We start from the raw sequence: 14,023 nt of genomic DNA on the forward strand, positions 1-14,023 counted from the left end.
CTGGAATTTTACCTTTTCATATTTAAGTATTTTGGTCTATCTGCTAAACTCAAATACCAAAACTTCCCACACTCTTGATTCCTCATCATCAATAACAGTATTTAGGTTATTGATGTAGCCTATTCTTTATAAACAAAGCAATATCTGGCATAGTGGAAAGAGCTGCGGTTGATGAAACTGTGATCCCAAGAGAATTAGGGAATTTTTCTGACTGCATAATGACTGGCAGGGCCGACACTGAAATCAAGTCTTTGGAGCTGCACTCTAGTGCGTCTCCTCCAACAGCGCTAATGGAAAACAGCTGTGTGTGCCTTTTACAGACTGTTACTCTAACTCGACCAAAACATCATGGTTTAGGAAGTAGAAGAATCTATTTACATTACCGTGCCTGGCTCCCACAATCAAATCTTGATGGCACAAGAAATCCCCAAATTACTTGTAAGAGACAAGTAACAAGGACAAATGAAGGGTCAGAAAGAAGTCAGAAAAGCTTCACACAACCTTAAGTCGAGTCTTCAGGGGCCACTTATCTAACCCTCCAGGCAAGCAGGAATCTGCCGACATTTCTGAGATCCAACCCCTCTCGAATACTTGCAGGTATAGAAATACTTTCCTACTTTGCAAGACGGCCCATTCTCTTTTAAGAAAACTGTAACTTGTCAGAAAGTTCTTCCCTGACAGGATGCATCTCTGAAACATTCATAGTGGAGGATAAAAATGTTACATACATACTTGGATAGAAGATGTTCTAACAAAGTTTACATTTTCCTTGTAAAATCGGACCAGATTTCCCTGGGCTGTCTTTTCTAGCCTGCAGTAGTATCCCAGTCCTCAACAGCATTACTTTTCCTTAAGAACTAACGTTATAAATTATGAAAAACTTAAACCAAATGAAAATCTCAAGAGATACCAGAATTTTAGATGAGGAATGGAACAAAATTTAAAATGGATTAGATTTTTGAAATTACTACTAGAAGCTGATTTTTCATTAAAAAACTACCAAACAGAATTCAAACTATAAAATGCCATTATCTTAAATGCAGTGTTCAGATGATTCAATTTAAATTAAATATTTAAAAGGATCCAAAAATGAATAAAAATATAGCTCTTCCTTTCAAAAGTACATTCCTACAGCCTAGTAGGAATGTGAGCTATGTAAATAAAGAATTACAAATCAGCATAATAAGTACAACAGTGACAATACATCACAAGGTATGATAAAAGCTCCCTTGGGGATGAGGCGGTAGCCAATGAAAGTGTCCTGGAAGAAGTGGTACCTAAGCTGGCTTTTGAAAGACAAACAGGAATCTTCCAGGAAGACAAAGAAGGAAAGAGAATCTTGGTAAAGGGAAGGGCATATGGAAAGATGTGAAAACAGTATGGTCTACTCAGGGCAATGCATTACTGAGCACAGAGCTCCAGGAAGCAGCAGTGGAGACGAAGTTAGTTAGATGTTACTTCACACAGGGTCTTGTGTACCTTTATGACCTTTATCTTGTAGCTGACTGGCAACCTCTGTAGGATTACCAGAGAAGTGATGGGACCATGTTTTCTTTTTAGAGAGACGACACTTAGTGATGGAAGATGCCTACCAGCTCTTCGCAGGCTGCCTCCTCCTCCCCACCCATTCGTTCAATTACTTAGCAACCTGCCTATTATATGCCAGGTCTGATTCTAGGCAATGGGGAAACAGCAATTAACAACAAAGATTCTTCCTCTAAAAAGCTTATATTTAGCGAAACAGAGAAGTACAGAGGTCTCAGCTTAAGTGCCACTTTCTAGAGAAGCTTTCTTTGACCACACTCTCTCAAGGAGCTTTTTCCCTAACAGCTTTTACTCTGCTATGCTCAACCGCATCATCACGTTCTATTTCTAAAGTTATCTGAATTTATCACAGTGTATACTTATTTTGTTTATTTACTTGCTTATCATCTGTCTCCCCCTTTCAAATGTAAGAACTATGCCTGTTTTGTTTCTTTTTAATTTCCAGAGCCTAGAACAACCTGACAAACAGCAGGGGCTCAGTAAGTGCTCGCTGACTGAAAGAAGGAAAAAAATACTACCCGTATTTATAACTTAACTTCCCTAAAAATGTATAGTTTTGCTTTTTAGACTCACTCACCTCGCCAAGGTCTGGTTTCCAAGTGCTGCTCTAACCTCTGAGCTTACAGAGTCCTTTTCATCTGGTTAAAGCCACCTCGCTGCTTTCTAGTGACTCAGAAAGAGCTATCTCAGTCAGCACACTGTATGCTTATTTAGAAAGAGAACCTTCAATTCCTGTTCTTGGTTGTCACAGCAGCTTAGCTTAGCTGGCCCTTGATGATTTAATCATTCATTCATTCAGTAGTTATTGAACACCCACTATGTGCTAGATAGTGGGGAGAGGGATACAGTGGAGAACACGATAGCAATCATCTCTACCCTGAAAAAAGTGACAAGTTAATACAGTGACGCATACAAGTAAACAGGCAATTATGAAGCTAGATGGTAAGATCTATGACAGCGAAGATAGAATGTGCCATAGCTGGGCCACCAGATACAGGCTGGGGCAGTCAGCTGAACTTACAGGAACATGGGAGCATGAAGGATGGAGCAGACACAAAGGCTGAAGCCCTGGCTGAATGCTAAATGGATGCAATGTGCCAAAACCACCAAAAAAGAAAAAATTACATTTAGATGGCACTTACTATGTGCTAGGCATTCTTCTAAGCACTTTAACATATATTATTAACTGCTTATTATTGCTATCAATATTATCAATCATATACATTATTAATTTATTCAATACTTACAACAATCCCATAAGGTGTGTACCCCTATCATCTCATCCTCAGAGGAGAGACCTGAGGTGCAGACAGCTAGGGAAAGTCTCCAACGTCACACAGCTAGGAAGTGGCAGAGGTGTGAGTTGAACCTGGGCAGTCTGAAGCCAGAGCCTGAGTTCTTAACCTCTACACCACACTGCTTCTCAAAAGTATTACCAATTGTTTCCCTTCTCCTATTTTTCACTTCCTATAATGAGAACTATTTACTTTCACATATGCTGTGTTTTCAACAGCCATCACTACTAGTAACTGATGAAATAAAATTAGGTCCTTTTCAACTTAGAGATTAAGATATGGATGGGAGTGTGTAACCTAACTTTAAGAGCTGACTAATTATTACCAAATTTCTGAAGAATATATTTCAAGAAACACTAAGTTTGATTAATGGTTTACATTATCCTTTAAAACAAAAGTGCCCAACAGAAAAAAAAAAAAGGAGCAAAAGACTGTTTGGCATTATCTACGAAGGCTGAACGTACACACAACATATGATCCAGCAGTTCTACTCCTAGCCATCCACCCACAAGAACTACGTCTATACAGGGATGTATGAATGTATATATGTTTCTATGTACACGCACTAAAATGTGCACGGCACCCCGATCGGTAACAGTCAAACTGGAAGCTACCCAAATGCCCCTGCCTATCAACTGCAGACCAGGTAAATAAACTGTTATATACCACTCCTGGATACTAAACAATAATGAGAATGAATGATCCAAAACTGTATGCAACAACACAGACAAACCTCACAAATAGATTGTTAATGAATGAAGCCAGACACACAAGCATACATACCGTATGACTCTATTCACGTGAAGTACAAAACCAGGCAAAACCAGTCGATGCTACTAGAAGGCAAGAGAATGGTTTTGCATGAAGTGGGTGATTGGAAGTGGGCAGGAGGAGGCTTACTGGATGCTGGTAATGTTCTGATTCTGGAACTGGGTTGCGGTTACTCCTGTGTGTTCGGTTTGTGAAAATTCATCAAGTGTACACTTATGATATGTATACTTTTCTGCATGTATGTTCTTCTATAAAAAAGTTAAATGGAAGTTGATATTATTTTTAAACATATGCCCTATAATTTGTGTGTCTGTGTGAGGAAGATTAGCCCTGAGCTAACATCTGCTGCCAATCCTCCTCTTTTTGCTGGGGAAGATTGGCCCTGAACTAACATCTGTGCCCATCTTCCTCTATTTTATATGTGGGACGCCTGCCACAACATGTCTTGATGAGTGGTGCACAGGTCCACACCCGGGATCTGAACTGGCAAAATCCAGGCTGCCAAAGCGGAGCACACAAACTCAACTGCTACACCGTAAAGAAGCGTATAATTTTTAATGAATTTTGATGAATTTAATGTGAAGGGAAGTAATTATATTATTATCTAATATTTGAGTGCTAACATGGGGCAGGTATTATGTTAAAAGCTTTACATGAATGAATTTCACTTATTCCTCATAAACATCTTACAGAGATAGGCACTACTGTTAGCTCCATTTTCTGATGACAAAAGCTGAGGTTCAGAGACATGGAGTGATGCGTTAGAGTGGAAAATCGAACTCAGACAATCCTAACTCTAGAGAACATACTCTTAGCCATCGAGCTATACTAAATGTTAAGTGAAGGAGGAATTCAGTCAGCTATGTCAAGGCAAGAGAGACTAGTCTTACAACTTACTCCACATAAATATTCACTCACATTATTTTCCAAGTGGAACCTCCAGTTCGAAGAAACACTAGCCATATTAAGGTGTAACAAGCAATAGCCTAGACAATTTGCTTCCCACAATCAAAACACTTTTAGATGCAGCATATTTGTTCAGGCCTGAGAAAATATAAATGTTAAGAGAGTTTCTAAAAATAAACTCTACTTTCCTAACTCAATTCTGTCCCTTAAGATTTTTTACATCAATAATATAAAGTATGTCTTTAATTTAAGAAAATATAGCATGGCAGAACAATATTAGTACAGCTAAACTCTAGCACTATCATCAGTCGTCCACTGGGCTCTGTCAGTGGGCTGTGTCTGAGAATAGGCTGATGACTCACGGTCACAATGCAGAGTTACCAAGCAACTTCATGAACGGAAACAGAACAAGCGCACTGTGTAATCAAGCTCTTACAAAGGTAAACACAGGGAAAATAATCCCGTAATTTGTTACAGCGTTTGGTAATTTACCTCTTTGGAGGGGGAAGCGGGAGATGTGAAAACTGTCATCCAATAGGACCATACAAACATAACAAAGAACAGATGGAAACCCACAAGGTAAACAACGGCCTTTCCTGGTAAATAAAAACAAATAACATTTCATTGAATCCAGGTGAAAACAGGAAAAAGCATTACATTAAAACACAATATTTAGAGTCGGGAGGCTTAATGGAATAAAAGCTTTAATTAAAACGTACTGAAACCATCAACTATATAAACTCCTTTATCTGCATGATGTAACATTACAGATACGAAGAAACATTCTGTTCCTGCATTTAAGGGTTATTAGCCTGGTTTATAAGCAAGGACTGTAGTCTGAGATGAGATTTGATTTCATTAAGTTAGTGAAGATTTTTAAGTTGAACCATCTCCTTCACTCACTGTATTTCAAGCTCTTCCTAAATGTTAGATTTTAAATGACTTAAAAATTATTTAAGACAGATTCCATCACTATGAACATTAAATTCCAAGGAACTATAGACTGAAAGTAAATAAGGCAAGTTCCCATCACTGTGAAAAATGAGTACATTTGAAAAACAATTCCTGGATTGTTCAGAAAATTTATGCTAAATTTCATTCTCCTTTTCAACACAGGGTAATGAAAAGTTTTTAGCCACTTTGAATTTCTGCCGTAAAGTTTCCCAAGTGGATTAATGTAACATTCCAACATCTTTATCTTCAAATATTGATCCATTGATACAACTTCAAGCTTTTTGTTGTGTTCTGTTGTTTCTCAATTTGGAAGACGTGGGACTCATTTCCATAAGAAGCAAGAACTATCTACCAGGGGCTTCAACTCTTTTTCAGTTTGGAATGGAGCCCCACAAACCCGCTGAAGAAAACAAAGTACACACAAGCATGAAAGTCTGAAATTTTACTCATTTTTAAAAGTTCACATCAAATCTTACGTCTTTCACAAAAGCCTTCTCCATTACTTTCAGAATTCATTACCTCTTCACACTGCAATTAAAGCACTTAATTTGTTTCATTAGAGTTAGTGGCTTAATATTGATGAGCTAATACATGCAGAACACTTAGAACAGTACCCGGCACATAATCAATCTTCAATAAATACTGGCTACTATTACTATTACTGTTCAGGCATCATAATTTCTTCTTCTCAAAATTTGGTTCTTTTTGTGCATTCCATGTTTCAGTGTTTCCCAGGCTTAAGGACTGATCAAAGTTTTCACTGGTCTGCAGTGAAACGAGAAACATTAAGAATAACACAGTGCAGTTTCTATAAAGCTAACGTGTATGCAATTCGAGGTACTGTCCTTCCTTTGGTCTGAGGTTATTTTTCCTTATATTTGTGGTTGTAAAAATTTTTCATTTTAAATAAAATAACAATAAAAATTTCAGAACTCGTTGGACCCAACCTTTGCTTTTGCAATTATACTGGTCCATGCCTAGTCTAAGAGAACAGAATCCCCAGTGACAGCTGACCGATGCAGAACGCCAGGCTCAATGACTCCTCACATCACACAACTAATCAGCACAAAGTACTTCCAATTCTAGCTCCTGAAGTCTCTTTCAAAGTAAATGCCTCCTCATTATTTTCATTGCCAGTGCAACAGTTCATAAATTGTTGCTTATCTCATTTGAATTACTGCAAAAGCCAACTGGTCTCCTTGCTTCTATGCCATCTCAGCAGCCAGTGTAAAATGTGTTGCTTATAGTTTCTTCTCCCCCTTAGCTGTGAAATTCCTAGGAAATAACTCCATCTACATGTCTAATGAATGCAATCTAAAACTCTGGGACTTCCTAGTAACCATAATTGACTATGGCTACTCAAATCACCACTTCCACTTACTGAAAGCTGCTAGCAGGCATATGATGTTGACCTAAAACCCTCACAATAGTCCTATATGGGACTCTTTCAGTTTACAAATATAAAAACTAAGGCTCACAGAATTTAACACCTTGCCCAACGTCACTAGTTACCAAATGATAAAGCCAGGATTCAACTCACATCTGCTTAATAAGAATCCAAGGTTCTTTTTTTTTCACTGTCATACCCAAAATTATATTTTCTTCCACTTCTTTAACCATCATCTTAGTGGTCACATCCTACTTCAGAGCCAACATCTGACACCAAGATAAAATCTTAACTACAAGTTCCTCCTCTTTTCAAATTTGCTTTCTTTTCACTTCTACTAAAATTGACTGTCATCCTCACTGAAAATTCTGGTTCCTCAAAATCTGCATTCTCTATTACCTCAGCCCCCTTCCTGGTCTACACAACGATTCAGGACCATTCCTTCATGTTTCTTTGGAAGAGCATATGGAGCTCAGTCTCCTACTGTTACACTAACACTGAGGCCATTTACCAAGTCTGCAATGTTACCTTCTCCTAGCACACTACTTATCTTTTTGCGTGGCCCCCATATTCAGTCAAGTTTGTCAATCCTCATCTATATAGTATTGGATAGCTTTGAAATAAATGGTAACCTTGAAGTACTTTAAACTTCTTAATCATTTAGTTACTGACGACTAAGGCTAGGATGTAAAATATACTCAAAATATTTTTTAAAACATTTAATATATTTTTAGGATATTTCTGCTCTCCACAAGAACAAAAACAAAATGGTTTTTGTGTTAAAAAATCTTAATCCTGGTGGTTGGCCCCGGGGCCGAGTGGTTAAGTTTGTACACTCTGCTTCGGTGGCCTGGGGTTTTGCCGGTTCGAATCCTGGGAGCAGACATGGCGCCACTCATCAGGCCATGCTGAGGCGGCGTCCCACATAGCACAACTAGAAAGACCCACAACTAAAAATGCACAACTATGTACTGGGGGGCTTTGGGGAGAAAAATAAAAAAAATCTTAATCCTCAGTTTTAAAAAAACGGATAAAATGAATCTCTCAGTATAATGCCTGGAATATAAGTACTTGACAGATGGTAATTACCAAATTATAATGTAAAGAATAACAGAATATATTACCTTTAAATAAGTCCAAATTAATGTGACTACTATTAAGCAAACTTTTGGTCACATATATATGCTATAAACAACTGGTTAGAAGTAATAGAGAGAGTAAAAGCTTAGTTAACTAAGCAAATTAAATCAAAACTGAAAGAAAAAAACTGAACCTAGAAATCAGGTACAAGTTCTATAAGAACTTCAGAAACTCCGCTTTCTGTATCCCGCTTTCAACATACCAGAAACAGTTCTGATTGAAAGGAAGAAAAATAAGCCTACTAAGATGAGCTTGTGTTTATTCTGTTGCTGACATTAAGACTCAAAGGTAACTTGAGATATACACACTTAATGTCTAATAATTATTTCCAAAAATAAGAATAAATATTTATCATTAATTTCTAATGGTTCAACTGTTGTAGAAATTCTCTAGATTTTTGTATCTCAAATCAAATTTTTGAAATTTGATCTCAATAGACTTAAAATTTTCTTTGATCTTAGTGAAATTTTGAGCAATGATTTTTCCCTCTAGGCACTGTCTCTTTGTCTAGGCATTATAAAAACTTTAATTCCCTTTCAAAATGAACTAGTAATACAATTTACAAATTTACAGTCTGGTTATTTAATTAAATGTCTGTGACAGTAAAGTACTATTTTTAACAAATGCATAAACAACAGAACCATCAACAAAATTTAGACATGATGAAACAAAGTCCCCTCCTCAACCCTAGCTAGAACCAATATTAAAAACGTTTGAACTACTACGATAAAGAGTTCTGAAGAACACACAAGGCAGAAATACGTCCATATATATATCAAAGAAGTTTGGGCACTGGGTGCCTTACAAAATAACAACTACTTCAATTTATATAAATAAAGCAAATGAGAATATATTGAATGTAAAGGAATAAACCCAATGCTACATCTTCTTTTAAGCCTAAGTAAAACTTTAAAAATATATATTTTCTTTCTGAAAACAAAAACACATGTAGTCATCACTAAATAAAAAGCATGTGGGTTGCAATTAAGATACCATAAGTAGTCTACTTAAATTGAGACTAAGATTGCCTTACCGTTTTCTCCATTTCCAGAAAGAGTAACTAGAACAGAAGAAAAAAACAGTGAATAAATATAGTTTAAACATTTTGTACACAAATTCTATTTCAGGTTGGCTATTCATCTTAATATAATTTTCATAAAAATAAAATTTAGTTATGAAATGTAAACACTAATGCAAATTCAGAATTGTACACTCAAAAAACCCTGACACACTAAAATGCTAATTCAAATTCTTCTTTATCATTAACAGTGCAATCACATTTAAAAATCTTTTCAGACCTTAATTAATTTTAAGTGTATCAATATGGTTCCGGTTGTTATGCTTTCTTTAGCTCGTTCCTTAATGCCACCTACAGCATGAGTAGGACTCTCCTCTGTGGCACTCATACTTACTTAATTTGTCTGTGATGTACCTCCCGAACGTTTTGTCAAAGCTATACTCAAACTGTATGTTCCTAAATGCATCCAGCAGTTTCACGTGTGCTGTGTCTCCCCTAGTCCTCCTTCAAGGCCCCGTTTAAACAGCACCTCCTTTGTGGAGCTTTCCCGAGTCCCTCTTCAGGAAGAGCATCACTCCTGCCCATCACCACTCCTCACTCTGCCATCTTTAATAGACCAGCTCAGTTTCTGCAATTACTCATTGATATGTCTCTCTCACCCTACTGGACTGCACATGTGTGGAATCATGTCTTAGAGCAACAACAACCCTAAAAGTTATCATTAGCTCCAATTTACAAATAAGTAAACTAAGGCTTAGAATAATTAAATGACTTGCCTGAGATCACGGAGTTAGTAAATGTAGCATAGATAGGGTCTGAACTCAGGTCTACTTGGACTTGTATTCTCTCCTGTAGTGTCTCTCATCTTATTCGTGGTTTCAGTCCCAAAGCCTGGCATACAGCAGCAATGCTTAAGAAACGTTTATTAACGCAATATCCATTTCTGACTAAAATCTCTCGACAAAAATAGGCGAACCTGGATACTTCCTTAGTAAACGAAAATATGCATGCGTGTGTGTGTGTGTGTGTGTGTGTGTGTATCTACTTCAATCCCTAAACCAGCATAATTTAATGAGAAAACACTATGGAAGTATTCCTGCTAAAGTAAGGAAGAAAATAAGTAAGTTCGTGATCAATATTTTTAAAAAGCCCATCGTTTTAGAGAGGCACAGGGCTTCTTCTCAATCCATCTTAGGTCAGTCAGGTGGGGCCTGATGTAGTTAGACCCTGGGCTGGTCCCCCCAGCCTCACAAAACATTTCCCCTTTATGACAGTGCACACTCAAAATATAATTTTCAGGACGTGCCTTGATGTGAAATAATTGGGAAGCACTGTCCTAGCCACACAATTATAAGAGAGAAATAAATTAGTGATATAAAAATTGAAAAGAAGGCAAATGTATCACTATTTGCAGATTATATGACTATATTCCTTCATAGTCAAAGAAAACCAAATGAAAAACTACTATAAACAAGAAGTGGTAGTGTATAAAAACTGACATACAGAAATCAGGAGCTTTCCAATATACATGCAATCGCTATGTAAAGATTATAATTGAGGAAAAGTTTTATTTATAAAGCCACCTAAATAGATAAAATTCCTAGGAATAAATATAAGAATTAAGCAAGATCTACCAAAAAAGAAACATTTTAATATTTCTGAGGGACACTAATCAAATCTGAACAAGTGGAAGGGCCTATATTCCCATATAGAAAAGTCATCATTAAAATGTCAATGCTTGATTATGGTGATGATTTTACTGGCGTGTACTTATTCTCAAACTCATCAAGTTGTATACATTAAATATGTACAGTTTTTTTAATATCAATTATACCTCAATAAAGTGTTTTTCTAAATTGGAAAAAAAGAATAAAATAAAATAAAATGTCAATGCTCCCTAAGTTAATCTTATACATTTAGTGTCATCTCAATAAAAATACTTTTATTTTTTAATTAGACAGACTCCAAAGTTCATTTGTGGACAAATAAACTTGCATAAAGCGGTAGGAAAATTCTGAAAGAGAAGAATAACGAAGTAGGACTAGTGATGCCAAATATTAAAGCACATTATTTTTGAAATATTATAAACACCCAATTATTAAAATAGTTGTCTTGGCTCATGAATAAACAGACGAATGGAACAGAAAGCCCCCACATGGACTCAAATGCATATAGGAATTCAGTATACAATAAATGTGGGATTTCAATTCAGCATGAATAGAGCCAATACTGTTGGGACAAATGGGTAGCCATGAGATGCACATGACCAGAATAAATTCCACTTCTATCAAACACTAAAACGCAAAAACACAAAAACAAAAACATGTATGTACTAAATGAAAACAAAGACAAATTTAAATATATATAATTTTCGAGCAGAGTAGGTCTTTTCAGAATACAACACAAAACCTAGAAGCCATAAGAAAAGATTGATACATTTGATTACATAAAAAATAAAAATAAATGCTTGAAAAAAATCAATATAAGAAGTGAAGACTACGAACAAACTAGGGAAACATATTCACAATTCTTACTATAGACTAAGAACTAATTTCTCTAATATTAAAGAGTACTTACAAAAAATAAGATTTTTTTTAAAAACTCACTTTTTCACAGAAAATACAAACAATTCAAACATAAAAAGATGGTCAACCTCATTTATGAGAGAAATTCAAAGTAAAACTACATGAATATCTTTTTTTTTTTTTGAGGAAGATTAGACCTGAGCTAACATCTGCTGCCACTCCTCCTCTTTTTGCTGAGGAAGACTGGCCCTTAGCTAACATCCATGCCCACCTTCCTCTACTTTATATGTGGGACGCCTACCACAGCATGGCTTGCCAAGCGGTGCATAGGTCTGCAGCCGGGATCTGAACCAGCAAACCCTGGGCCGCCAAAGCGGAATGTGTGAACTTAACCTCTGTGCCACCGGGCTGGCCCCCAAAGATACCATTTTTAATAATCATGTTGGTAAAGATCAAAAGTTGACAGCATACTGTGTTATTACACTTTTCCAAGTAGAGAATTCTGATTTAAAATTGCTAGTTTCTGGTGGTTGCTTCCTCTAATTTCCCACTAAGATATTCATCAAATTACAGGAAACAACAAAACTGTTCTACAACAAAAACAAAACTAGACAAACCAAAAATGGCCAGAATCACTTCTTCACACAGGGCTTTCCTGACCACAAGAGTGGGTTAAACAAATCTCCTTAGTATACATTCCCACAGCACCTTACGTGTTCCTTCTCCTAACACCCCTGACAGCTGTCATTACTGGTTTACAACATGTAGTTCTTCTGGATGTTTTCCTTGGAAGGAGGGGACACCACTGACTCACCGGCCCCTAGAACAATATGGCACGGAACGAGCTCTCCATATTTGGACCTGCTCTCTAACCACAGAGACAGAGGCGTGGTTAGGAATGGCAAACATGGGGCTATCTGCAGAACCTCTGCCCCACAAAGGGCTAGCCCATTTCTGAGGATCCCAATTTAATATTTTTAAAAATTCCTTTCATGATAAAGCCAGGATTACAAAAAATATTAAGCATACTAAGTGGTTACATATGACTGTTAGAGGTGTCATGAATGTCCTATTTCAATCCTATCAGTCACCATGCATAATCTAATTCACAGATAACATTAACCTAAATCTAACGTTCTCGGTGAACATGAGGACTGGCCACATGCTACTCTCCACTTAACTGCCCCTTTTCCTTGCCTGTCTCCCACTTACTGAGACTGAAAATGCCAGATATTCACTCTACCATTTCCTTCTATCTACCACGGCCACGTGATACAGTTCTTGCTAACGGGTACATCTCTGGTAAGGGAAAAGTTATAGGAAAAAAAATTTTTTCCTCCTTGACAAGTGAGAAGCATGTGAAGAGAAAGGCACATTATTGCCTTTATCCTGTTTTCGCTTTGGATGCTTATAACGTGAGGATATGCTGTGTGGGTCTACAACTGCCAACTGTGAAGCCCGAGGGGGCCAGTACGTGCTGGATAGAGGATTCTGGGTTGACAGGTATTTTCGTTTAGCTCTTTAGAAGTGTTGTTCCCCTTCCTTCAGGCCTCCACGGCTTCGGACGAAAAATTCACTATTACTCTAATTTTTCCCCTATAGTAAGACGCACTCTCCTCACTGCTTTCAAGATTCTGTCTTTGTCTTTCAGAGTTTTCAGAGGTCTGGTTGCGATGTGTCTTGGCACGGACTTCTTTAGGTGTATCCTGTTTGGAGTTCACTCAGCTTCTAGAACCTGGAGGTCTATGTCTTTCGCCAAATTTGAGAAATTTTTTTTTTTTTAAAGATTTTTTTTTTTCCTGCTTTATCTCCCCAAACCCCCCCTGTACACAGTTGTATATCTTAGTTGCAGCTCCTTCTAGTTGTGGGATGTGGGACGCCGCCTCAACGTGGCCTGACGAGTGGTGCCATGTCTGCGCCCAGGATCCAAACCCTGGGCCACCGCAGCAGAGCGCACAAATTTAACCACTCGGCCATGGAGCCAGCCCTGAAATTTGAGAAATTTTAAGATATTATTCCTTCGAATACTTTTCAGTCATATCCTTTTCTCTGCTTCTGGGACTCTAATGACACAAACATTAGATCTTTTTTTACAGTCTCACAAGTCCCTGATGATCTATTCTTTTTTTTTTTTTTAAAGATTGGCACCTGTGCTAACAACTGTTGCCAATCTTTTGTTTTTCTCCTGCTTTTTCTCCCTGAATCCCCCCACTATATCGTTGTATATTTTAGCTGTGGGCCCTTCTAGTTGTGGCACGTGGGATGCCGCCTCAGCATGGCTTGATGAGTGGTGCCATGGCTATGCCCAGGATTTGAAACGGCGAAGCCCTGGGCCACCAAAGCGGAGGGCGTGAACTTGACCATTCAGCCACGGGGCTGGCCCCGATCTATTCATTTTTATTTTCTAGTCTATTTACTCTCTGTTGTTCACACTGGGTAATTTCTATTGTTCTATCTTCAAGTTCACTGATTCTTTCCTCTG

General features: G+C 37.5%; 1 protein-coding gene across 34 annotated transcripts in view; it reads right to left on the reverse strand.

The window, feature by feature from the left end:
* ZDHHC20 (zinc finger DHHC-type palmitoyltransferase 20) overlaps window positions 1–14,023 on the reverse strand; it is a 67,199-nt gene that overhangs the window by 36,621 nt on the left and 16,555 nt on the right. For 15 of the 34 annotated variants that reach the window (XR_011527986.1, XR_011527987.1, XR_011527989.1 and 12 more), the window contains 2 exons: window positions 9,032–9,058; window positions 5,010–5,113 (listed from right to left, as the gene is read on the reverse strand). Coding sequence is in view for 27 of the 34 variants with exons in the window: in XM_070578567.1 (XP_070434668.1) it covers window positions 5,010–5,113; window positions 9,032–9,058 (131 nt within the window). In the remaining 7 variants the exon portion in view is untranslated. Of the gene's footprint in view, window positions 1–501; window positions 691–4,529; window positions 4,656–5,009; window positions 5,114–9,031; window positions 9,059–9,792; window positions 9,908–14,023 lie in introns of those variants that run through there. The other 19 variants (XR_011527984.1, XR_011527985.1, XM_070578556.1 and 16 more) reach the window with 6 other exon arrangements.

This window comes from Equus przewalskii, chromosome 16 (genome assembly GCF_037783145.1).
Source record: "Equus przewalskii isolate Varuska chromosome 16, EquPr2, whole genome shotgun sequence".
Taxonomy (NCBI): domain Eukaryota; kingdom Metazoa; phylum Chordata; class Mammalia; order Perissodactyla; family Equidae; genus Equus; species Equus przewalskii.